Raw genomic sequence first — 26,949 nt, forward strand, 5'->3', positions numbered from 1 at the left:
TCTGGGGATAGGATAGAGTTGGATGTACTAGTAGATCTAAATACATTAAACAAAGTGAAGCCAAATTCCATCTAACACTTTTTAGGCAGTTATAGAAACCCTTTTCCTTTTGGGATAAAGGTTTTAAAAAATAAAAATAAAAAAAAAATATCATAAGCACCTCTGTCAGTGTTAAATGGTTTGTGTCAACCCTGTAATTGCTAGATCTGCAGGGCAGCTTGTTCTGTTGAAAACAAACTTACTGGCCAGATCACCAGGTGAAAGCAGAGAAAAGAAAGCCTAGAAAGAAGCCTAATGCAGACATATATCTAAGAATTGGTAAGATGCAATATAAGAAATGTTTGCTATAGGGTTTAATACTGCTTTAAAGACTATCTTCCGGTGAAATATTTTATTTTGTTTTTGGTACAGTAGTGGAGAGTTGAGGCCCGCACACAAGATAAGAAAATCGGAAGTAAAATTTTGTCCAACAAACGATCTGCCGATTTTCAGATCGATAGTATAGTGCTTTCGACAGCCGATTACAAAATTCAGGCTATAACATTTTTATCGTATGTGAACACAATGTCTGTTTTTCGTTTAATTAGTACAGTTTTCGTCCGAAAAAAACAATTCAACACATGACATCACTTCTGAAGTTGAATTCTGTCGTACGAGAATTTTCGTATGAAAGTAACCTCTTCCCTTTCCATATGAGACTAGCATGCAACAAAAAACTAAAGAAAATTTGTCCGATAATCTGATCGTGTGTACAATGCTTTAGAGCCACGGTTAGGTTCTTATTGCTACCAAATTGGGAACGAAATGCTAGAAAATCTCTGCATAGCGGACATAGCAACAAAAGCAATGAGAAGTTCCTCATTCCATTTAAAATGTGTTTTTTGTCTGTCCTGCCTCCCAATGACCAGCTTCCCCCTCTCCTCCATTTCTTATTTTCTTATGCTGGTGTTATTGAAGAAGAAGGTAAGTGAATATCTCCCCAGTGGGATCAGAAAAGGAATGAAAACCTTATAGAAATGTTAACTGCAGTTAGTCCTAAATTATTTCTAAGGTCACAGCATACACTTTCAATTTTTAATATCAGCTGTTGTAATAGCAATGTGTTTTGTTTTTGAATTTGAACATTTAAAATCACACTAAGTTATTAAAGATGCAAATTTTCAGGACCTTTTAAGATCCTTTTCTGTTGTATTGTATAAAACAGTAGAGTTAACTTGTATACAGTTTAAGGATCTAAGGGGTCCTAAAACTTGCATTTTAATACCTTTAGTTCGTTTTATGGAAACGGACTGCCTGAAACAATCCTCTGTACTTTTAATGTCATTTTAGATCGCCGTGGCTCAGGGAAACCTAGACCAAAGAGTGAAGGGTTTGAGCTTTATAATAACACTGCTCAGAATGGGTCTCCAGAAAGTCCCCAAATGCCTTGGCCAGAATACTCGGAACCAAAGAAACTACCTGGGGATGACCGGCTAATGAAGAATCGGGCCGACCATCGTTCCAGCCCCAATGTAGCAAGTAAGGTTTAATTAGTACAAACTCAGAACAGGTCCTCAATAGACTTTTCAGCAACGTGTTAAAAGAATCATCATCTGTATTAGCTAGCTTGCAGTCTGGTACAAACTGCTTTAATTAAATGTCTCCTGTTTACACAATTTAATTTCAGTAGGCTTCAGGAAAAAGCAAAGCAGTCATCATTAAAGCACATATTAGGCAGGTTTGTTGGACAATAGACTTAACTAAGCAACATTTAGCTACTCAAATTGTTTTTCCCAGCAAGCTTTGGGTTGTTTTTAATACACTGTTCATTAGCTTTCAGTAAAATGAAAGCCATCAACTTGTACATCACAAAAGTAAGGTGCATATGGGCAGGATTGTTTTTAGAACAATACAAGTTAGTCAGCCCAAAAAGTCTATACTGTAAGTAATTTGCATTAAATGCATTACTTTGCAGTACTAGTGGGGTTCCCACATAATATGAACAGTAGAAAGCGCAAACTATACTTGTCCTTCAATATGGTCTGCATTCTCAGATCATATAAACATGCAAATTTAAAGAACCTGCACAACCATAAAAACTTTTGAGCTGCCAGCCACACCCTGGACATACATTGTATGAAGGAGCAGCAACCATTAAACAGTAGGGGAATCCTGCATTTGTAATGGGCAAATATGACTGCCCCAAATCCATATATAACTACAAACTATACATAATTTTAACATTAATATACTGTATATTTAACATTATTATATATTGATAAGATTGCTATCAAGATATCCTCCTCTTTTACATTTGAATATATTTATATAAAAAAAAAAACTATTTTGCCTTTCATGCTGATCTTTGGTAGTGTAAAAGAAATTATGCAGGACACCATCTTTTTTTCCACCACTTATTTTGAAAATGCTAGTTGCCTTGCTTTCAGATTGATAGTTTTATTTCCATGTTTGCTACAGACAGAAAAGGGCTTTTCTCGATCATCCTTTGACAGACGCAGCTCTCAATGCTTCTTCACTATTGGGTTATGCGCCATCTACAGGAGTAGACTAGGCAGTGAAAGCTTTTCACTCGACACACCTTTAGGGGCTGTCCCTCACGACATAACCCCAGACACACTGTGCTCTCAAATCAGTTTCTTGCTGCCTAAATAAAGAGTAGGACCTAGGTTTCCTGCTGGGACTCTGGTCTCAGTTTTTATTTTTAAGAATGTTTGTTTATCTTTACTCACTATCGCTAGCTAGTGTCAGGGGATCTTCCTGGCGAACGACAAGTGACAGCTGCGCTGAGGTTTCGCACTGGATAATCTAGATCTTTACGGTCTCCCAGCCTGGCCAACGAGCGCCAGCAGGTTGTGGTCCGCCCAAGCCTCGCCACAATAGAGCCCCGGAGGATGGGGGTGAGCCTGTGAGCGGATGCCTCGCCGGGACGCATAGACCTGGAATGCCCTGAGTCACAGCTTACCTCTTTTTGGCTGGCAGCACCCCCACTCAGGGTGGGAGGCGAGCTGCTTTGGAGCGGAGCCCATCCGATCCATGGTATGGCGAGTGATGCAACGCCCCCCGTGTCCCTGAAACCGACCTCTGAGGGGGAGATGTGTGCCCACTCCTGGGGATAACAGGGATGTGTTTCTCTGAAAGCTCCCCCAGGCCTATCGGGACAGGCCCTGCCCTCCCTGCTCCCGCGGGGGGCGCTATAGTCAGCGTCTGACACCTGGGGGGGTTTAATGTTACCTTGTCCTGGGAGGTCCTTTAGGTGGATTCCCATGGTGGCCTCATGCCTGGGTCCTGACCACCATTTTAGGTGTGGGCATAGGCTCTCTCTGTGTGCGGCCTCTAGTGGTGATATGTCACTTCCTGTCAGACGTTTTCATGCTGGAGATTACACTACAGAGCAGCTTCTCAGAGGTGATAAAGTAAGGGATTTTGTTCATTTGGGTATTCTTTGGGTACACTTTTGCTCCTGCCAGCCTTTAAGGGGGACTCTGGATGCAGCGCGGTATAGCGGTGCGGACCGCGATTTAAAGGGGCAGTGCACTCTTTTTTTTCTGAAATTTGCAAAATGGAGTCGCAAGGTAAAAATCCCCCCTTAGACTTTATTAGAGCTTATCCTGGACTATCCAGATCACAGTCTCCCATGTCTCTGTCTTCAGCTTTGAAAAATCTGGCGTCCAAGGTGGACTTTGTGATAAAACAAGTCGCTACCCAGACACGGCCACTGCCTTCTCAGTCCTCTGCTTCAGAGCCTGATATGGTCACCACGGACAATCCCATCCCTGAGGGATCTCTGTCCTCGCAGTCAGATGGTCAGGAGGATATGTCCTCCTCGGCTGCAGTGCGGGAACGCGCTAAGGTGGAAGCACTGATTCTTTCAGTAAGGGAAACATTGAAAATGGATTTTGAGCCCACACAGTCAGGTCAGCGGGTAGTTTTTGGCTCCCACAAAAACCCAGAAGTCGGGTCAGGTGTTCCCTTGTCCTGAAAACTTTCACAATATGGTGAATGAGCAATGGCGCATTAAGCACGTGCTAGTTGTGCAAAAGCACTTTAAACACCGTTATCCCTTTGCTGACTCATTCTTTTTTTTTTTAATCAGATAATTTTTATTGAAATTGTTCACATACAATACAAAACAAAACCAAAAAACAGACGAAGAAGCCTCTACAATGCAGGAACCTAAGCAGTAAAGTGTAGAATAAGCATATTCGTCAGCAGAGCCGCCGACGTGTTTGTAAGTGCACAGAAACATAGCTAAAGAACAAGGTCATGCAGCAATATCCTTATTCTCTATACAAAATACACCAAGCTCCAAATTCTGGGGAGAGATGCCTCCGTCAAAAAAAAAAAAAAACAGAACATGTGAATTCCGGTGAGCAACCCAATGGGCGCGTGATACAGAGAGTGTCCTATTAACAACCATAAAGGAGATGTGGTAGTCATCGTGGGAGACCCCCCTCGGGCTAACCCAGGTAGAAGCACTTGGTCCGCAGCCACGCTACGCTGAGGATAGAACCCCTCCCATAATTCTATTGGACACTAAATGAAGGGGAGCTAGGCCTGGAACGTCCAACCATGGGCTCCAAATGCGATCAAATTTCAGTACATTCCCTCTGTGTTTATAGGTAAGATGCTCCCTATTCAGAAGCACCTTAACCTCCTCAATCCAGGCAGCATGTGAAGGTGCCTGGGCAGAGATCCATCGCCGGGCTATCAACTTTCTAGCAATAAAGAGAACTCTGAGGATCGCAGTGTGTACCTCAGGAGGATAGAGCTCTTCATCCAGCCATCCCAGGATACACAATTTTGGTTCCACAGACAGATTCAATTTCCAGATATCATTAATGGTACGGATAACCCCATGCCAATAGCGATGTAACTTCGGGCAGCGCCAAAGCATATGTAGTAGAGTGCCCGTGTGGACCTTGCATCCGGGGCAGAAGGGAGAATCCCTCCTCTGCCAGCTATGCAAGCGCTGCGGAGTCCTGTATGTACGGTGTAAAATAAAAAGTTGTGTGAGTCTCTGCGAGGAGGATAAAGAGACCCTAGGTATATTATCCAGAATGCTGGTCCACTCCTCCGCGGAGATGGGACCCAGATCCTCAGCCCATGACTCCCTGCATTTAAATGACATAGCTCTCGAAATTTGTCCCATAAAGGCCGTATAAAGTGAGGAAATGTGCCCCTTCCTAATCGTGGTGTTCACCAAGTTAAGAAGGATAACTGGATGGCACAGACCCCAGGAGGAGACTTTAGTCTGGGAGTTAATAGCGTGACGTAACTGCAGGTACTGAAAAAAGAGGGAGTTGGGTAGTCCGAACTCGGCACGTAGAGACTGGAAATCCTTAAGAACACCCCCCCTGTACAACTGGTAAATAAAGTGTATACCGTAGCCATCCCATCTCAGAGAGCTCCACAACTTATCAAGTTCAGGATAATTAGCATTATTTAGGATACGAGAGTACTTCGAGAATCCATCATAAGTAAAATGTTTCTTAGCTCTCTGCCAAACCCTGTCAAGAAGCATGAGGGTGGGGCAGCCAGGAGAGCCTCGTAGGGCACCTGCTTCTAATGCCTCGACAAGTGTCCCACCTGCCAAACGAGTCTCAAGGATCCGCCTGACAGGATCATCGGCGTCGTCCAGCAACCAACCAGTGATATGTTGTAGCTGAGACGACAAAAAGTAATAGTAGGGGTTCGGAACGGCCAAACCACCACTATCCTTGGCCTCCTGTAAAGTCTCTAAGCGAATTCTAGGAGATTGCTTCCTCCAAATGAGCGCACGGTAGACCGTGTTGAATTGCTTAAACACGTGTATGGGGATCCATACCGGTGCGTTATGCAAGACATATAGTAATTGCGGGCTCCAGATCATCTTGATCAGGTTGCACCTGCCAACCACCGACAGAGGCAACCTGACCCAGCTAGCCAACTTATCTCGAAACCTATGCAACAAGGGGAGAACATTGAGCTTGATATACTTCCCCAGATCAGGGTGGATCACCACCCCTACTTAGCGGAACTGGTTCACCACCATAATCTGCGACGCCACCGGGGGCAATGCAACCCCAAGGGGGTCCAGCGGCAGCAAGACAGACTTGTCCCAATTTATCTGGAAACCCGAGAAGGATCCAAATCTACCAATCAGGTGCATTAATGCAATCAGAGAACCCGAGGTGTCACCTAGAAATAAGAGTGAGTCATCAGCGTACAATGCAATTTTGTCTTCTCTCTCCCCCGCCGAAAGCCCATAATAGCCGGGTCGGCCCTCACAGCCGCCGCCAGAGGTTCCACCGCCAGGGCAAACAGCAGGGGGGACAACGGGCACCCCTGCCTAGTGCCCCTGCGCAGTGGAAACGACTGCGAAAGTGAGTTGTTAAAATTACTGTATGCTGCACCTACGGCCTGTCTCCGGATTATCCATTTAATAAAGGAGGTCCTAGGCCAAAACTCTCAAGGGCCGCCCACAGATACTGCCATTCCACGCTATCGAATGCTTTAGCAGCGTCAAGTGATAGTATTGCTCTATGACCACAATTATCCGGGGGCACCTGCATATTCAAATATGATCTACAAATGTTGGTAGCTGTGGACCTGCCCGGTATAAATCCCAACTGGTCCCCTAGAACAAACTTAGCAATAACTTTAGACAGGCGAGTGGCCAACACCTTGGCTAGTAATTTCAAGTCAGTGGGCAATAAAGAGATCGGTCTAGAAGATTCAGGACGAGTCGGATCCTTCCTGGGCTTCAAGAGAACAACCACCACTGCCTCATACATAGATCGTGGGAGCTCCCCCACCTCACAAGAGGCCTGTAGAACGGTAAGTAACTCAGGCAACAATACCCCACCAAAGGCCTTATACAACTCAATAGGTATCCCATCTGTCCCCGGCGCCTTAGCATTAGGGGATGAAGCCAGAGCCTCCTGGAGTTCCTCCAACTGGATGGGGGAGTCCAGCATATCCCGATCCCGTGCTGATACCTGCGGTAGCTGAAGTTCCCCAAGGAAGGTCCGCAGATCTTCCGGGTCATAGGACACCTTGGAGGAGTACAGATCCTCAAACGACCTGAATCCCTGCAAAACGTTCGCAGTGTCAGTGACCTCCCGAGTTGTAGGAAGAACCAACCGATGGATTATGGACAGTGGATGCTGAGCCCTGGAAATCAGAGCAAGCATGTGACCGGTTTTCTCCCCCCTCCTCAAAGCCTGAGAAGTGAAGAAACGCTTGTGGTCCGCCTGCTGTTTTTGTACAGAACGAAAGAAGCGCTGCGCTTCCAACCAGCGGCCCTCCGAGTCGGACATGGGGGAAGTCAAGTAATCACGCTCGGCACGAAGTACCGCCTCACCAGCATCCCGCGCCCAGCGCCTGCTATTAGATTTAATAGTCGACACCTCCTTAATGCATAAACCACGTAGAAACGCTTTCATAGTGTCCCATACAATCCCAGGAGCTGCAGAGTGCCTGTTGTCAGTAAAAAAGTGTGCCAACTGGGTAGTAAAGGAGGCATGATCCGGGAACAGTGGAAGCCAAAACGGGTTCAACTTCCAATGCATAGGCAACCTGCTCCCCGGAAACCTAAGATGGAGCTGGAGTGGGGAGTGATCCGACAAGCCCCTAGCCAGATATGTAACTGCCGGAGTAAGGGCATGAGCTAAGTCCGTGCCAAAGGCTAGGTCAATGCGGGATAATGTGGAGTGGGACAAGGAGTGGCAGGAAAATCCGGCCTCAAGCGGATGTTTACTGCGCCAAAGATCCACAAGACCCAGCTACCCCATAAATCTAGCAAAGGGAGTGGGCATTCTGGAACCTCAGGGGCAGAACCTTTTATGGACATCCAGGGTCGGGTCAAGAACATTATTAAAATCACCCATCACTAACACCGGCACTTGAGGGTGCTTCCCAATAAACCGAGACAGACACTCTAGCACCTCAAAAGAAAATGCGGGGGGGGGGGGAAATATACATTTGCTATAATACATTTAAAGGCATTCCACATTCCAACCAAAAAGATAAATCTGCCCTGAGAGTCCTCCAGTGAGTCCAGAGATTCAAATTTGGTAGTGGCCGAGATTAAAATAGAGACTCCCCTGGAGTATTGGCTGTGAAAAGAATGAAACCGAACCGGAAACCGCCTAGAGCGGAGACCGCCGGCTGTGTCCGAGGTAAGGTGAGTTTCCTGCAGGCACACCAGTGCAGGACCGTGGTGCGACAGCAGGGTCATCGCAGCAGTGCGCTTACTAGAGTCCCCAAGTCCCCTCACATTCCAGGAGAGCAGAGAGTCATTAATGGCAGCCATGGTAAAGTTGCAATGCGGGAGTGTGGCAGGTGGAGCCACCAAGGGGACGGTGGGCGGAGTCCCAGGGGGGGGGGGAGTCTGTCAAGGAGCAACCGTAGAGATGGCTGAAGGACACAAGAGTTGGTACAAGTAGCACAAGGTTCAGTATATGCAGGTAGATCACCATAGGGGAATTCACCGTAAAAAGGACCAGACAAAAAAACAAAAACCAAAAACACACAGCAAAAAACAGTAACAAAAAAAACGTGGTGGAGTGTAGCCAGGAGAGCTACAGCCACCCATGCCCCGCAGGGAACAGTCATCAAGCCCCAGTAGGGCGAGGGGGTAGGAGAAGAGGGCCCGAACTCGGACAAACATAGAGACCCGGAACTTCCCTTCCACGGGCTCCAGAAGGTGAGAAAACAATAGAACCATAATATTCCAAGTAGATCACGGCTCTGTGGCTCCCAACAGGGGATTAGTAGACCCAATCAGCACAAGTAGTCCCAGACTTGCTTGTAGAAGTAATCATTCCGCTGCAGCTCTAAGATGCCGTTCCTGGCGGTCCAGCCAGTTAGTGGCAGAAGTGGGATTCTCAAAGAAAGAAGTGAACCGTTCCATTCGCTACTACGCGAAGTTTAGCCGGGTACATCATGGAATACACCAAAGGGATGGCACGCAGACGCTTCTTGACTTCATTAAATCTTGCCCTCTGTTTCTGCAAAGCTGCCGAGAAGTCAGGATATATGGAAATCCTAGCACCCTGAATCTCCATGCAAGGCTGCTGCCGGGCAAGTTTCAGGATAATGTCTCTGTCCTTGTAATGAAGCAGCTTCAATAGAAACGGCCGATCAGGGCCCCCTGGTGGAGGAGCCCTAAAGGGCACCCTATGTGCTCTTTCCACAGAAAAGAATGGGGAGAGATTGTCTTTCCCAAATGTAGAAAGCAACCACTGTTCAATAAAGTCCACCGGCGCCTTGCCCTCGGATTTCTCAGGGATGCCCACTAGGCGCAGATTTCTGCGGCGCAGCCGATTCTCCATATCTTCCAATCTGTTCATCGCTTCAGAGACCCCCGAGGAGTTCATGCGAACATCTTGAATTAGGGGGGGTAAATCATCCTCCACTGCACGCACCCGGCCCTCCAGGGCCGTAGTCCGTTCCCTCATCTTCTGCATGTCCTGCCTGATGTACAGCAGGCCCTCCTTTATGCTCTTAACTTCTATTGACAGTTCAGAGAGGGAAGTTCCAGATGTGTGCACCGCCGTTAAAACATCTTGGATAGTGTGGGTAGCCTGAGAAGCATCCTCCAACAAAGCTGTGCTCGCTGCACTCCCCGATGGTGTACTCACTGCGATCCCCTGAGAAGATCCGGCCGGGCTTTCTGGATGCGGAGACATCGCTACCAAGGGCGGTGAGGCAGGAGTCCGGGGATCCGTTAAAGAGGCTGGTGGGGAGGAGACAGGTTTATGCTTCGCAGGGTCCCGAGCAAACTTCACAAGTTTAGCTATGGCAGTAGGTGGTTTGTCACGGCCCGCTCGTTGTGGAAGCTGGCCACCACCATCTTGGGCCTGCTTAGCAGTGGATGCGCCGTCCTCCTTCCTCCTTGTGATGGCGGATCGGGGCAGCCGGGAGTTCGGAACGGTCACCGGAGCAAAGCAGACTCGGGTGCGGAGCAGTCGGGCAATGTTAGCGGGTGTTGGGGTCCAATCAACAGGGTAATAGCAATCAGGATATCGGAGCCGGCTCGAGACACGTCCGCTCACATGAACAGTTCAGCCACGCCCCCGACTCATTCTTAAATAAGGTGGATCACCCTGTTTCCAGAACAAATCTACTGTGGTTTTTATTCACACCTGTTCACAGTGCCCAGAAAGGAGGGCAAGGTGAGTCCAATTCTGGACCTCAGATCACTGCACCGCTTTGTGCGCGTGCAGGAGTTTGGATGGGGGGACTTTCTGGCCTCCATAGCTGTAACTGATGCGTATCTGCACATACCTCTTTATGAGGGTCATCTGCGGTGTCTCCGTTTCGCTGTGGCGGAGGAACATTTTCCATTTGTGGCATTACCCTTTGGTCTAGCTTCCGCTCCAAGGTTTGGGCCCCGGTGCTGGCTTTGCTACGCAGAAAGGGGATTGCGCTCCTCGGCTGTCTGGACGATCTCCTGTTGAGGGCAAGCTCTCATGTCGCCCTGTTGGGCAACCCTGGCATACATGGTTCAGACACTTCAGGAGTTTGGGGTGGACCATCAACTTAGAGAAGTCTGCGCTGACTCCGTCAGTGCGCCTGAACTACCTGGGCATGATCTTAGACTCCTCTCAGGCGAGGGTCTTTCTCCCAGAGGAAAAACTTTGCAGGGCGAGATCGGTTGTTAATGGACAACGATCTCTCCTCCCTGCGGACGTGTATGAGGTCCTTGGGGCTGTTGGTCTCGACTTTCGAGGCGGTCCCATTTGCTCAATTTCACACAAGACCTCTACAAACAGATTCTTGTCAAGTGGGACAAGGACCCACAGTCCTTTGACAGCATGATATGTCTAAGCCATCTCACGAGGTTGGAGCTCTCTTGGTGGCTTATTTTGCCCACGCTAAGGTCCTTTCTGCTGCTGTTGTGGACGGTGGTCACCACGGATGCAAGCCTGTTGGGCTGGGGTGGAGTGCTGGACACTCTTTGTGTCCAGGGAACGTGGTCACCAGAGGAATCATCCTTACCGATCAATGTCCGGGAGCTAAGGGTGATCTAACTCTGCCTGCTCCATTGGCTTACATCATTCAGGGGGGCACCAAGAGTGTCTGGGCGGCCAGGAAAGTGGCCGAGATCATGATTTGGGCTGAGGCACATGTTCTGGCTCTCTCCGCTGTTCGCATTCCAGGTGTGGAGAATTGGCAGGCGGATTACCTGAGTCGTCAAATTCTGGATCAGGGGTGATAGTCCCTGCATCCGGATGTTGGTCTCCTGTGTGCCCCATGGAAGAGCGGTTTGTGGCCAGGGATCGAGACCCTCTGGCTAATGCTACAGATGCAATGGTGATGCCTTGGAACCGATATCTGCTAATTTCTGCCTTTCCTCCGATACAGCTCTTGTCAAGGTTCCTCCGCAAGTTGGTGGTGGAAAAGGTGCCGGTGTTTCTGGTGGCCCCAGACTGGCCTCACTGGTCTTGGTACGCAGACCTGATAATAATGGTTGTCGAGCCTCCCTGGCGGCTGCCTCTGAGAGAGGATCTGCTGTCTCAAGGGCCAATCTTCCATCCTACTTTACAGTCGCTGGCTTTAACGGCGTGGCTGTTGAAGGCCAGGTGTTGAGAGACAGAGACCTCTCGGATTCTGTGATTTTTACCTTGATGAGAGCTAGAAAGGCTACTTCCAGGGTGATTTATCATTGTACTTGGAAGGTGAATATTGCCTGGTGTGAGTCATTAAAGTTGCATCCTCGCTCGTTTTCGGTGGCGAGGGTCTTCGCCTTCTTGCAGAAGGGAGTTGAGCAACGCTTGGCTTTAGGTATGATTAAAGGTCAGGTGACGGCCTTAGCCATTTATTTCCAACATCCCTTAGTGTCTAATACTCTTGATCCACACCTTTATTGAAGGGATGCGTTACCTGGCTCCGCCTAGGAGATCCCCTTTGTCGCCATGGGATCTGAATTGGGTGTTGTCCGTTCTTCGATGGCCCCCTTTGAAAATATTAGGGAGATATCTCTGCCTTTGTTGTCTCAGAAGGTTGCCTTTTTGGTGGCTATCACTTCTGCTCGCAGAGTGTCTGAGTTGGCGGCTCCGTCCTGCCGTTCACCTTCTTTTGTCTGATCGTTTATAGGGATCAGGTTGTTCTATGACCTAATTAGTCTTTTCTCCCTAAGGTGATGTCTGCTTTCCACTTCAATTAAGATATTGTTTTGCCTTCGCTCTGCGCTAAGCCCAAGCATCCCGAGGAATTTGCTTTGCATTCACTGGATGTGATTCGGGCGATCAGGGTTTACCTTTCAGCCACGGGGTCTTTTCGGACATCTGATTCCTTGTTTGTCCTGCCTCTTGGGCTTTTTTTTCGCCATCAGGCTTCTGTTGCTCAGGTGTGTAAAATGGCGACTTGGTTGTCTGTGCACACTTTTACCAAATTATACAAGGTTACATAGTAGGTGAGGTTGAATAAAGACAATAGTCCATCCAGTTCAACCTGTATAGGTGTGTGTGGCTGAAATCATCTCACATAGCCCTGAATGTTCTAATCCTTGAGATGTACGTCTAAGAGTCTTTTGAAAGCCACCATACTTCCCACAGAAACCACCTCTTGTGGTAGAGAATTCCACAATCTTGTAGCGCTAACAGTAAAGAACCCCCCACGTTGCCTGAGGTTAAAACGATTCTCCTCTAATCGCATTGTATGCCCTCGAGTCCTCATGCAATCCCTTCGACTGAACAGCTTTTTTTCTAAGCTGAGATCCCCATTAAGATATTTAAAAATAGCTATCATGTCCCCCCTCAGGCGTCTCTTCTCCAGTTAGAATAAATCAAGCTATTGCAGACGCTCTTCATAATTAAGGTCCTCCAATCGCCTAATCAGTTTAGTTGCCCTTCTCTGGACTCTCTCCAGCTCCAGCACATCCCTCCTGAGGACTGGCGACCAGAACTGGACAGAATACTCCAGATGCGGTGGGACCAGAGTTTTATAAAGTGGAAGGATTATAGTCTTATCTCTGGAATACATCCCTTCCTTTATGCATGCTAATATTCTGCTGGTTTTGGCAGCTGCCGCTTGACATTGCATGCTATTGCCTAATCTATCATCAACCAAGACTCCCAGATCTTTCTCCATTTTTGATTCCCCCAAGGGTTCCCCTCCTAACGTGTATTGTGTTTTTATGTTTTTAGTCCCAAAGTGCAAAGCCTTACACTTCTCCACATTAAACCTCATTTGCCATGTCGTTGCCCACTCCGTTATTTTGTCCAGGTCATTCTGTAGGATATCTGCTTCATGCTGTGCAGTTATTGCCCTGGCCAAGTTTGTGTCATCTGCAAAAACTGATATCGAACTACTGATCCTGACCTCAATGCTGTTTATGAATAAATTGAACAAGGTTGGTCCCAGGACTGAGCCTTGGGGGACCCCGCTTACTACCTCAGACCAGTCTGAGTATGCGCTGTTTATTACCACCCTTTGGACACGCCCTTTTAGCCAGTTCCGTATCCAAGAGCAAACCCTGCTGTCGATACCTGCAGACCTTATTTTATAAATTAAGCGCTTGTGGGGAACTGTATCAAACACCTTAGCGAAATCCAAGTACACCACATCCACTGGTCTGCCCCTATCTAGCTCACAGCTCACCACCTCGTAGAATGTTAAGAGATTGGTTTGACAAGAACGCCCATTTGTAAACCCGTGCTGATTACTGCTGATGTTGTTGCAAACTCTACGATATAGTGTCTTATCATCCCCTCCAGAAGTTTACATACTATTGATGTCAAACTGACAGGCCTATAATTTCCCGGGATATGTCTCTGCCCCTTTTTGAATATCGGAATTACGTTAGCTTTCCTCCAATCCCCTGGTACATCTCCTGTCCTAATACTGTCAGCAAAGATCAGGAACAGTGGTCTAGATATAACCTTACTGAGTTCCTTGAGTACTCTAGGATGTACGCCATCCGGGCCTGGTGATTTGTTTGTGTTAAGTTTATCCAGCCTTTCCCTGATTTCACCCTCTGTTAGCCATAGTGGCAAGTCCTGTGTATTACTACTAACCATACAGTCATGGTCAGTGTACCCCTCAGATTCCTGCGTAAAGACTGACGAGAAAAAAGCATTCAGCACGGTTGCTTTTTCAGTGTCCTCTGTAACCATCCTCCCATCATCGTTAATTATGTGTGCAATATGCTCTGCCCTAGTTTTTTTGCTGTTGATATATTTAAAGAATTTCTTTGGGTTTTTTTTACTATCCTCCGCGATTTGTCTCTCAAAGTTGATTTTAGCCATCTTGATTTCGTGTTTACTTTTCTTATTTGCATCCTTGTATTGCTCGAAAGCCGATACTTTGCCCTCTGATTTATATTTCTTGAAGGCCAATTTTTTTCCCCTAATAAGTTTTTTAACGCTACGGTTTAGCCAGCCAGGTTTGGCTTTGTCTCTTCTAAATTTATTTCCCATAGGAATGCACTGCAAGATGCATTTGCTTAATATGTTCCTAAAGCATTCCCATTTTTCCTCTGTGGTCAGTGATCCCAGGGTTTGGTCCCAGTTTACCCTTTCCATCAATGAGTACAATTTTGGAAAGTTTGCCCTTCTGAAGTTTAGGGTTCTTATGTTCCCCACTTGCCTTGTTATATTGTTATTTACACTAAATGTGATAATCCTGTGATCGCTAGAGCCCAGGTAGTCCTGGACTCCTACCTCTGAGATTAGGTCTGGGTCATTAGTGATCAATAGATCCAGGACTGAGTTTTCTCTAGTCGGAGAGTCCACCAACTCTGACGTGTAATTATCCTGTAAGGTTTCCGTGAATAGACGGGCCTTCTGTGAGTGTGCAGTCCCCTCTTCCCAGTCAATGTCGGGATAATTGAAGTCCCCCAATATGATGACTGATCCCAGTTTTGCCACTTTACCCAATAGTGCTAAAAATTCCAGCTCTACCTCCTCCCCTTGTTTAGGTGGCCTATAGCAAACCCCCACAATTACTTTTCTCCTTCCCTATGGAGTTCTACCTACACAGATTCTAAATCCATGGTCATCCCTTCTGTAATGTCACTCCTCTCTATCACCTTTACATTGTTCTTGGCATAGAGACATACCCCTCCCCCTCTTTTTCCTACCCTGTCCTTCCGGTACACCGAATACCCTTGGATATTGGCCAGCCAGTCATGTGAGGGGTCGAACCAAGTCTCCGTTATTCCCACAAGGTCTATGTCATCCTCATGTACTAACATTTCCAACTCATCCATTTTATTAGCTAGGCTCCTGGCATTAGCATATACCCCTCTTAGTTTTACGGAAGTTAAACGTGATTGGTGGTTATGTTTCTTCCTGTTTGGTCTGAGGTTTTTCCGCACAGACCTGCCAATTGACGTTATGGACCTATTGTCGCTGCTGACTCTACAACTGCCTTCAGTCCTTTGCTCCCACCTGACTGACTCTACTTCTGAGCCCTCCCCCCGTCTCCTAGTTTAAAAGCCCCTCCAACTTGGTGGCCATCTTTCTCCCCAAAAGAGCTGTACCGTTCCCATTAAGGTGCAGCCCATCCTTACTAAAGAGCCGGTAGCCGACTGAGAAGTCAGCCCAGTTCTCCAGGAACCCAAACCCCTCCTTCCTACACCAATTCCTCAGCCACTTGTTAAGTTCCCTAATTTCCTTCTGCCTCTCTTGTGTGGCTCGAGGTACAGGCAGTATTTCAGAGAAAACCACCTTGGAGGTCCTATTCCTCAATCTATTACCTAAGTCCCTGAAATTGTTCTTTAGGATCCTCCACCTTCCTTTTACCTTGTCATTAGTGCCCACATGCACCATGACCGCTGGGTCATCCCCAGTCCCGCACAATAATCTGTCTGCCAGATCCGCGATGTGCCCAACTCGGGCGCCCGGTAAACAACATACTGTTCGGCTACCGAGATCTTTTTGACAGATTGCCATCTCTGTCCTCTTGATAATTGAGTCCCCAACTACCACAACCTGTCTAACCTTTCCTGAGTCACGGCCCCCCTTCTTCCTGGAGCCGCCAATCCCCTGGCAGCTGGGGGAGGGCGCCTGCTCCAGCTCTGCCACCCCTGAGCTGATATCCTCCTCAACCTGCTACTTGGCAAATTAGTTAGGGTGTACCAACTCAGGACTGGCCTCCCTGACACTCTTCCCACTACCCTTCCTAACGGTCACCTAGCTGCGTACCACTGATTCTTGCGTCTCCTCTACTCCTCCCTCCTCTATGCTGGCCAGCGCCTGATGGGTAATGTCCAAGCTCCTTTCCAGGTTGTTGATGCAACGCAGTGTTGCCACTGTGTTTTCTAGATCCAGGATCTGGTCTTCCAGAGCAACAAGTCGCTCACATCTTGCACAGCAGTATTCGCCCTCGATTGGTTAAGGAACTCATACATGGCGCAAGAAATGCACTGAGTGGCATCCGCAATCCTGTCGGACATTATTACCCACCACTCTATGGGGATAATGTTAACGACCTGCTATTCCTTACCTACACTACCTCTATCTCCCCTAGTACTCAACCTGGGGTACTCACCACTCGCTAATATACTCACCAGTCGCAAAGATACTCACCAGTCACAAGGATACTTACCAGTCTTCCCAGGTACTCAGTCGCAGAGACAGTCACACAGCAATCAGTCGCAGCACAGTCACACAGCTATTGGTTCACAGAGCACAGTCACACAGCTTTTTCCCTCTCCTTGTTTGCAGCTGCTGCCTTACTCACAGCTGCTGCCACACACACTGAGAACGGATGGTCTCCTCCTCCTCACTGAGAACGAGAACGAACGGTCTCCTCCTCCTCTGCTTCCTGGCACACTCACTCTCCTCAGTACGGTGCTGCGGTTTCCGACCTCCACCGCCGCTCTCTGCCTAGGTCCCCGCATCCGCGCCCGGTTTCCCTGGTATCCTGGTGTGGCTCCCCGCCACACGTGTCCCCTGCGGCTCTTCCTCCACAGCTCCCTCGCTGCCAGTAGTTGTTCCGCCAACTCTGCTTCCTTCTTCCGGTAAAGGTTGATTTGTTGGCATCCTCGGATGCTTCCTTTGGCCGCAAGGTTTTGCAGGCTGCTGTTTGACAAAGAGACTTGGTTTTCTCTTTATGGTGGTGAATTTTTTGTTTGGGGGGTAAGCTCCTGTTGGTTTGGGTTGAGCTTTTTTTGTCACCCAGTTGGCTACGTTTTTTAGCCTTGGATGTACGTTAACAGTTGGTTGCATTTTCCCACCCCTCATGCCTACACTGCTTTGGGATGTCCTAATAGTGAAGAATCATTGAGTGCTGCGTCTGTCAAAGGGCTCGGAGAAAAGGATTTTACTGTAAATTTTCACCTTTGCTGACAATCCCAATTTGCAAACCTTTTTGAGTCTGTAACCTTGTACTGTGGCTAGTAGGTTGCCAAAAGACAGGCAGCTAGCATTTTCAGAAAAGGGTCAGCAATCGAAGAGCCATAGTTTTCCTATGGCAGGTTTACTTTAAGCTCTTGTTCTTCATAAATAGGAAAACAAAGAAAAATGTCTTGATGCACAATATTGAAGATAAACTTTTGGGTTTCATTTACTTCAGACATTCTTTCTGAAAATATTTGTTACCTGACTTGCTTTATTTTGTTTAGATCAGCCTCAAAGTCCAGGTGGAAAAGCTGCATATGCCAGTAGCTCAACAGTCAAGATCACATCTGTCTCTACAGGGAACTTGTGTGCCGAGGTTAGTTATGTTTGTTTTATTTGTGTTACTTCATTTTTATTATTAGGTAAAAATCTGTACTTTTTAAAAGCATTTTAAGGTCTTTAAACACACTTTTAAAACAATAGAAACAAATTTAAACACATAAAAGATACTGAGAGACATAGCAAGAGCTATGGAAAACACAAAAATATTTAATTATCAATGATTTAATTAGTAAAATAACATTACAGAAAAAAATGCAATATACCGGGACCGCAGAAACTGAACCACGATATAACAGGGGTATACTGTATTACTTTTCTGGGGACAACCCTGTGACAACCTTAAACCTTGTGACTGACCGTGCCCTGCGACTGACCGTGCCCTGCGACTGAGAGTGTCTGTAAGTATCTGTGAGTGAGAGGGTGAGAAAGCAGAGATAGGAAGCTAGGAAACAGCCACACAGGAAAGTTTTAAATCCCCATTAGATTAGATTAGTAGGTACAATGCCCGGCGGGTGTGGAGGTGCGACTCGGTGTACATCTTGTGATATGTATACGTTCCTCGATCATGCGATCGAGGGCGAATACAAATGCACAAAATGTAAGCACGTTGTTTCCCTGGAAGCTCAGGTCCTGAATCTAGGGAAGCAGCTGGCAACACTGAGACGTATGTCCATACTGAAGGAGAGCTGGGATCCCACCCATCAGGTGCAGGCTGGGGCCTGCACAGAGGTGGGCGGAGTGAAGGAGGTGCAGGCATCAGAGCAGAGTAGATGGGTGACAGTTAGGAAGGGTAGAGGGGAAAAGGGCAAGGAGGCCAATCCTGGGCTGGAGCACCCCAAGAAATTCGCCCCGTTGCGTGATGTTGGGGAAACCAGTCAGGGACCAGCATTGCTGGAGCAGGGCAACGCCCCTAGCTGCCAGGGGAAGAACTCCTCCAGTGAGGCCGGGAGAAAGGGAAAGGAAAGACAGGTGCTGGTGGTAGGGGACTCAATCATTAGGACAGACAGTGCAATCTGTCACAAAGACCGTGAGCGCTGAACAGTCTGTTGTTTACCGGGCGCTCGGGTTCGGCACATCGCGGATCGGGTGGACAGATTATTGGGTGGGGCTGGGGAAGACCCAGCTGTCATGGTTACACGTGGGTACCATTGACATAGGCAGAGGAAGATGGAGTGTCCTAAACTATTTCAGGGACTTAGGCGCTAAGTTGAGGAGTAGGACCTCCAAGGTAGTATTTTCAGAAATACTACCTGTACCTCGAGCCACACCAGAGAGGCAGCGGGAGATTAGGGAAATTAACAAGTGGCTGAGGAGCATGTGTAGTAAGGAGGTTTTGGGTTCCTGGAGAACTGGGCCGACTTCTCAGTCGGCCACCGGCTCTATGGTAGGGATTGATTGCACCTAAATGGGGAGGGTGCAGCCGTACTGGGTGAGAAGATGGCCGAAAAGTTAGAGGGGCTTTTAAACTAGGTGATTGGGGTGAGGGTACAGATGTAGAATTAGCCAGTGGAAAGCAAGATTCAGAGGGTACAAATGGGGACATTAGCGATAGGGTGTTCAGAGCTCCTAAACCCAGGGTGGGTATGGGGAAAAATCACAAGAGCAGCCTAAAAACAACATCCAACGAGGATATATGCAACCGGTCAAAATTGCGAGGTTTATATACCAATGCCAGAAGCCTGGCCAACAAGATGGGAGAGCTGGAGCTGCTGATGTTTGAGGAGGACTTCGATTTTGTGGGGATAACTGAGACTTGGTTCGACAGCTCTCATGATTGGATGGCGACCATTCAGGGGTATTCCCTTTATCGCAGGGATAGAGAAGGTAAAAAAAGGGGGAGGGGTATGTCTGTACATTAAGAACAGTGTACAGGTAAATATGAGGGATGATATTAATAATGGAGCTATGGACGAGGCAGAATCCCTATGGGTTGAACTTAAAAGGGAAGGCACTATGGAGAAGGTAATATTGGGCGTATGCTATAGGCCCCCCAACCAGAGGGAGGAGGGGGAGGCTGACCTCCTTTTACATATAGGATTGGCAGCAAGGATGGGAAACGTCATTATAATGGGGGACTTTAATTATCCAGATATAGACTGGGCAGAAGTGACCGTTCACTCAGCCAAGGCTCAGCAGTTCCTAAATGTTCTGCAGGACAATTTTATGGGTCAGATGGTGAACCAACCGACAAGAAACAATGCGGTACTTGACCTACTGATTACCAACAATACAGACCTGCTCACGGATATAGAAATACGGGACAACTTAGGAAACCCTGACCATAGGTCAATTAGTTTCAGTATTAATCATAGTAATAGGAAACACAAGGGTAATATTAAGACACTGAATTTCAAAAGAGCCAATTTCCCCAAACTGCGCTCTCTGCTAGAAAATATCAAATGGGATAGAACCCTGGGAAAAAAGAACACGGTGGAAAAATGGGAGTGCTTCAAGAGCATACTAAACAAAGAGATTGGCCAGTGCTTTCCAAAGGGAAACAAATTTAAAAGAGCAAAACTAAACCCTGGATGGCTAAACTCCCAACATAAAAATGCATATTAATACTAAAGAAAAGGCCTTAAAAAAATACAAGACTGAGGGGTCATTGGCAGCATTCAAGCATTACAAAGAGTGTAATAAGAAATGTAAAGACGAAAGGAAGGATGTGCTGGAACTGGAGAAAGGGCAACAAAAATAATTAGGGGAATGGAGGGCATCGGCTGTGAGGAAAGACTACAAGCACTGAACTTATTCTCTCTGGAGAAGAGACGATTGAGGGGGGATATGATATCTATGTACAAATACTGTACTGGTGATGACCCTAGCATAAAGAAAAAACTTTTTAGAGAAAGGGAATACAATAAGACACGTGGCCACTCACTAAAACTTGAGGAAAAATGGTTTAAGCTTAAAATACGTAAGTGGTTCTTTACTGTCAGAGCAGTAAGGATGTGGAATTCTCTTCCACAAGCAGTCGTATCAGCAGGGAGCATTGATAGTTTCAAAAAACTATTAGATGGGCACCTTAAAGACCACAACATACAGGGGTATACAATGTACGGTTAACAGCAAAACACACACACATCATAGGTTGAACTGGATGGACTGATGTCTTTTTTCAACCTCACAAACTAAAATCTTCCAATTTCAATGATAATGGTAAATAGGACACATAGAGAGGATGAATCTCCTTAATAGAGGCACAGAGAGCAACAAAAACTGACAAGCGTTCTAATTCCTATCCACTCTATCCAAAACTAAAGAAAAAAAAAATTGCCTTTTGTTATACTTTCACCACTTAACCTTAGGTGGATGTCATATGCCGTCCTTAGGTTTAAGTGGAGATGTCGGAATAATCCTTGCAGGCATCATTCAGATATTATCTTTTTCTGCTGGCGATTCCCTGCAAAGGAAAAGCAATCAGAACATCTGTTCAGCCGCTTGATTGCTTTTGCAGGCAGCAGCATCCCCTCTCTGGTGCTTCTCCTGGCTGGCCTGTGTGATCAGAGAGCCGGAGAATGAATCGGTCGGTGGTAGCCATTTACCATAGAGCTGGCCATGGACCAGATGGTGCCTGGGCCATCTCTATGACCCTCAGAGGCCACAAGCGAGGTCATGTCGTCACTTCCAGCACTGGAAGATGTAAACACTGTCTTTTTTTTTTTTTTTTTTTGCTGAAAAGCCTGAGATTGTTTTTTTTTTTTTTTATCTCAGGCTTTCCAGCATAAAAGAGAGATCTGGGGACTTAGACCCCATATCTCTCCATAAAGAGGACCTGTCATGCCTTTTTTCTATTACTAGGGATATTTACATTGTATTAGGTATAAAAGTGATTTAAAAAATTTTAAGGAAAAGTGTAAAAATAATAATAATAAAAAGAAAAAACAATTTAATTGAAAGCGCCCATGTTCCCACATGCTCGCACACAGAAGCGAACTCCTACGTACAAAATCTCAAAAAAGTGAGTACACACCTCACATTTTTGTAAATATTTTATTATATCTTTTCATGTGACAACACTGAAGAAATGACACTTGTAAAGTAGTGAAGTGCACAGCTTGTATAATAGTGTAAATTTGCTGTCCCCTCAAAATAACTCAACACACAGGCATTAATGTCTAAATTAGCCATTTTACCTCCTCTGTGTCATGTGAGTTGTTAGTGTTACAAGGTCTTAGGTGTGTTAAATTTGGGGTTATCGCTCGCACTTTCTCATACTGGTCACTGGAAGTTCAACATGGCACCTCATGGCAAAGAACTCTCTGAGGATCTGAAAAAAAGAATTGTTTCTCTACATAAAGATGGCCCAAGCTATAAGAAGATTGCCAAGACCCTGAAACAGCTGGTGGCCAAGACCATGCATAGGTTTAACAGGACAGGCTCCACTCAGAACAGGCCTCGCCATGGTCGACCAAAGAAGTGGAGTGCATGTGCTCAGCGCCATATCCAGGAGTCGGCTTTTGGGAAATATACGTATGAGTGCTACCAGCATTGCTGCAAAGGTTGAAGGGGTGGGGGGTCAGCCTGTCAGTGCTCAGACCATACGCTGCACACTACATCAAATTGGTCTGTATGGCTGTCATCCCAGAAGGAAGCCTCTTCTAAAGATGATGCACAAAACAGCCTGCAAACAGTTGGCTGAAGACATGCAGGCTAAGGACATGGATTACTGGAACCATGTCTTATGGTCTGACAATACCAAGATAAACTTATTTGGTTCAGATGGTGTCAAGCGTGTGTGGCGGCAACCAAGTGAGGAGTACAAAGACGTGTGTCTTGCCTAGAGCCAAGCATGGTGGTGGGAGTGTCATGGCCTGGGGCTGCATAAAGTGCTGCTGACACAGGGGAGCTACAGTTAATTCAGGGAACCATGAATGCCCACATATTCTGTGACATAATGAAGCAGAGCATTAACTCCAAAGACTGGGCCGCAGGGCAGTATTCCAACATAACTTCTCCAACACACCTCCAAGAAGACCACTGCCTTGCTAAAGAAGCTGAGGGTAAAGGTGATGGACTGGCCAAGCATGTCTCCAGACCTAAACCCTATTGAGCATCTGTGGGGCATCATTAAACGGAAGGTGGAGCAGCGCAAGGTCTCTAGCATCCATCAGCTCCATGATGTTGTCAAGGAGGAGTGGAAGAGGACTCCAGTGGCAACCTGTGAAGCTCTGAGGAACTCCATGCCCAAGAGGGTTAAGTGCTGAGAAATAATGGTGGCCACACAAAATATTGACACTTTGGGCCCAATTTGGACATTTTCACTTAGGGGTGTAGTCGCTTTTGTTCCAGAGGTTTAGACATTAATGGCTGTGTTGAGTTATTTTGAGGGGACAGCAAATTTACACTGTTATACAAGCTGTACACTCACTGCTTTACATTGTAGCAAAGTGTAATTTCTTCAGTGTTTTTTACATGAAAAGATATAATAAAATATTCACAAAAATGTGAGGGGTGTACTCACTTTTGTCATACTGAAGGTCACGTCCACATAGGTAAACAATGTTCAAATCACACATGTGAGGTATCACTGTGAATGTTAAAGCGAGAGCAATAATTTTAGCAAGGCATGCTTGCTACAGAAAGTGGTCAGGTACATATGAGCCTGCTACAGGAGTCTCCTAGAGATCATTGTTAATACAGCCCCTTTAAAGATTGTGACCAATATTGATATTCTGTGCAAGATCCTCCCTCAAGTTTGGCACCAAGTTGCTAGCTCCAGTACCATTGTGAAGATAATGTCAAATGTTCACATTGAAATAATGTAAAGGCTTTATTGACTGATGTGAATGTATATGTAAAGCACTGCGTAAATTGACAGTGCTATCCAAGTATGTACCTTTAAATAAATAAAATATATTTTTCTCTGTCGCTCATTGACAGACGTAGTCCTCCTTGATTAATATCAACTCGGGTTATACTGCCCTCTACAGGAGTAGGACTAGACAGGAAAGAAAACGTTCTGGCCACACCCTAGGGGCAGTCCCAGAGGGTATATCCTCTCACTTCCTGCTACAGCAAATCAGTTTTTTTCTGTCTAGTTAGGAGTAAGGACCTAGATTCCTTGCTAGGATCTTCGGTCCTGGCAAGATTTTTTTTAGAAATACTTTTTTAGACAGCTTTTTTTCTCCAGTGTTCCTGTGAGATCTTCAAGCAAGTACGCTGAAACTGGGCGACGGGCTGGATGTTGAGATCCAGTGGTCACCCCAGTTCAGCCTACGAGCGCGTGCAGTCCATAGCTCCGCACTGGGTCGGCCGCGACATAGTCCCACTGGACGGGGACTGACCCTGCGAGCTAAACGTCTCGCCTGGACTCCAATGACCAACAGAGTCACGGCGTCCGTATTGGTCGACAGCCCCCCCACCCCGGTGGAGAGGGGTTCTGTCAGGAGTTGGCGCCCGCCTGGTTCCGGTATGTTGAGTAGAATGTTCCCCCTCTCCCCCTGTCGGGTTGTTGGTGGACGCGGGCCCCTCTCTGGGATGGTCGGACACTGGGTTTTCTGGGTCTCCCCTCTATCCTATAACAGGTCACAGATCCCCCAATTTGAGTGTGATTTTTGTGAATAGAAACCAGGAAGCTTGGTTTGGGAGCTGACTATCTAAAGTCACTATATGACTGTAAGGGTGACTGAAGTCAGTGGCAGACTACTAAAAGGCATTACTATTGAGGTATAGAGGTATTCTACCTGTCTAGTGTGTACACAGACCGATGCCTATGCCTGAGTTACTGCAGCCATCCAATCGGACTATGCCACGGTCATGACTTATGTCAATCTCCAAGGGGCACCAAGAGTGCCCTGGCGGCCATAGAAGTGGCCAACATTCTTTATTGGGGGAACAGTTGTTCCAGTTCTCTCCGCGATATTTATCACGGGGGTGGACAGGCAGATTATTTCAGCCGTCAGATTCTGGATCAAGAGGAATAGTCTCTTCATTCAGAGGTATTTCACCAGCTGTCCCTTCATTGGGGCACCCCGGATATGGATCTGTTGGCAGGTTGGCTCAAAAGGGCTCGTGCCCGCGATCCTCTAGCGGACGCAGCAGACGCGCTGAGCGCCCCGTAGGGGGAAGTATCAGCTACTGTATGTCTTCCCCCCTCTCAAGTTACTGCTGAGATTTCTCCGCAGGATAGAGGTGGAGGGAACTCCAGTTATCCTGGTAATTCCGGGCTGGCCTCGTCAAGCCGGGTACGCCGACTTGGGCAGGCTAGTCGCAGACGCTCCTTGGAGACTTCTTCTCAGGGAGGATCTGCGGTCTCAAGGACCGATCTTCCATCGTGCTTTACAGTCGCTGGTTTTAACGGCCTGGACATTGAGACCCAGGTTCTGAAGGACAGGGGATTGTCAGCTTCAGTTATTCCTACTCTAATTAAAGAAAGGAAAGCGACTTCTAGCAAATTCTATTATCGCACATGGAAGACTTATATTGCGTGGTGTGAATCGTTGGGATTTCCCCCACGTACCTATTTGGTGACCCGAATTTTGGCTTTTCTGCAAAAGGGGGTTGAGCAGAAACTATCCTTGAGCACTATCAAGGGTCAGGTTTTCAGCGTTAGCAATCTTCTTTCAGAAGCCGCTGGCTACTCATTCCTTGGTGCGGAATTTCATCCAGGGGGTGCGGCACTTAGCTCCGCCAGTGCGCGCGCCCTTACCGCCCTGGGATCTTAAATTGGTTTTGTCGGTTCTGCAGAAACCTCCCTTTTAAAATATCAGGGAGATTCCCTTGCTTACATTATCCCAGAAGGTTGCCTTCTTGGTGGCTATCACTTCTGCACGCAGGGTGTCAGAACTGGCTGCATTATCATGCCATTCCCCATATCTAGTGGTTCATAGGGATAAGGTAGTTCTTCATCCGAAGCCATCCTTTCTTCCTAAGGTGGTTTCAGATTTTCATCTGAATGAAGATATTGTGCTACCTTCCTTGTGTCCTAAGCCCAATCATCCTCAGGAATGTGCGTTGCATTCCTTGGATGTAGTTCGGGCAATCGGGGTATACCTGAAGACTACGGAATCGTTCCGTAAAACAAATTCACTTTTTGGGATCACGGATGGCCCCAGAAAGGGGTTGCCTGCGTCTGCCGCGACTATCTCCAAATGGATTAGACAGACGGTGGTACAAGCTTATTCTATGTAAGGGTCGGAATCCTCCGTTCCCTGTTAAGGCGCACTCTATTCGGGCGCTTAGTGTTTTTCTGGGCCTTCCACCATCAGGCGTCAGGGGTCCAGGTTTTCAAGGCGATTACTTGATCGTCGGTTCATACCTTTAGAAAATTTTATAAAGTTGATGTGATGGCATCGTCGGATGCCTCATTTGGCCGCAAGGTTTTGCAGGCCGCAATTTGAGGAGACCGTTGGTCTACCTCGAGGGTTTGTTGGGTTTTTTCACTTAGGTCTCATCTTTTTGCTCGATGAGTCCTTGATGCTTCTGGTTGGCTCCGGTTGGGCCTTCTGGATTTTGATTTCTGTTATCCCACCCCTCATTTGTGGCACTGCTTTGGGACGTCCCGAGTTGATATTAATCAAGGAGGACTACGTCTGTCAATGAGCGACAGAGAAAAATGGATTTTTGTAAAATCTTACCGTAAAATCCTTTTCTCTTAAGCTCATTGACAGATGTAGTACCCGCCCCTCTGTTTTTGAGTTGGGTTGGGTTAAATTCTCTAAACACTGCTTTGTGACATAACTGATTTGCTGTAGCAGGAAGTGAGAGGATATACCCTCTGGGACTGCCCCTAGGGTGTGGCCAGAACGTTTTCTTTCCTGTCTAGTCCTACTCCTGTAGAGGGCAGTATAACCCGAGTTGATTTAATCAAGGAGGACTACGTCTGTCAATGAGCTTAAGAGAAAAGGATTTTACGGTAAGATTTTACAAAAATCCATTTTTCTCAAATTATAAAAAGGTGTAACATAACAGCATATTTAACACATTTTATTTTACTCTTGTTTATTTCAGGAACCACCAGCCCCAGCAAGACCTGAGGCATATCCAATTCCAACACAAACTTATACTAGAGAATATTTTACTTTTCCAACTCCCAAATCTCAAGATCGGGTGGCACCTGCACAAAGTCAGTGGCCAGACTATGAGGAAAAAGTTCAGGTCCAAATAGGAAGTCACCATTCTAGCAATACCTCAGTCCAAGTAAGTCATTATCTGAGCCTAGGAGTATAAAATTCCCTCCCCTTTCCTTAGATCTTGAGTAACATGGTCAGTTAGCCTGTTTATCTTTTATTGTACATAAGGAACAAACATAATAATCCCCTAGACTCTTTACAGAACAAATTTAGCTCTGAAATATTTATGCCTATAATATTAGATTATTTACCTATCTTGTCCC

General features: G+C 46.7%; 1 protein-coding gene across 12 annotated transcripts in view; it reads left to right on the plus strand.

Annotated features, from left to right (window-relative positions):
• AFDN (afadin, adherens junction formation factor) overlaps positions 1-26,949 on the plus strand; it is a 438,519-nt gene that overhangs the window by 303,003 nt on the left and 108,567 nt on the right. For all 12 annotated transcript variants that reach the window (XM_082249807.1, XM_082249808.1, XM_082249806.1 and 9 more), the window contains 3 exons: positions 1,330-1,518; positions 17,555-17,646; positions 26,565-26,753. In XM_082249807.1, the coding sequence (XP_082105933.1) occupies positions 1,330-1,518; positions 17,555-17,646; positions 26,565-26,753 (470 nt within the window). The remainder of the gene's footprint in view (positions 1-1,329; positions 1,519-17,554; positions 17,647-26,564; positions 26,754-26,949) is intronic.

Source organism: Pelophylax lessonae (assembly GCF_965119305.1).
Source record: "Pelophylax lessonae genome assembly, chromosome: 3".
Taxonomy (NCBI): Eukaryota; Metazoa; Chordata; class Amphibia; order Anura; family Ranidae; genus Pelophylax; species Pelophylax lessonae.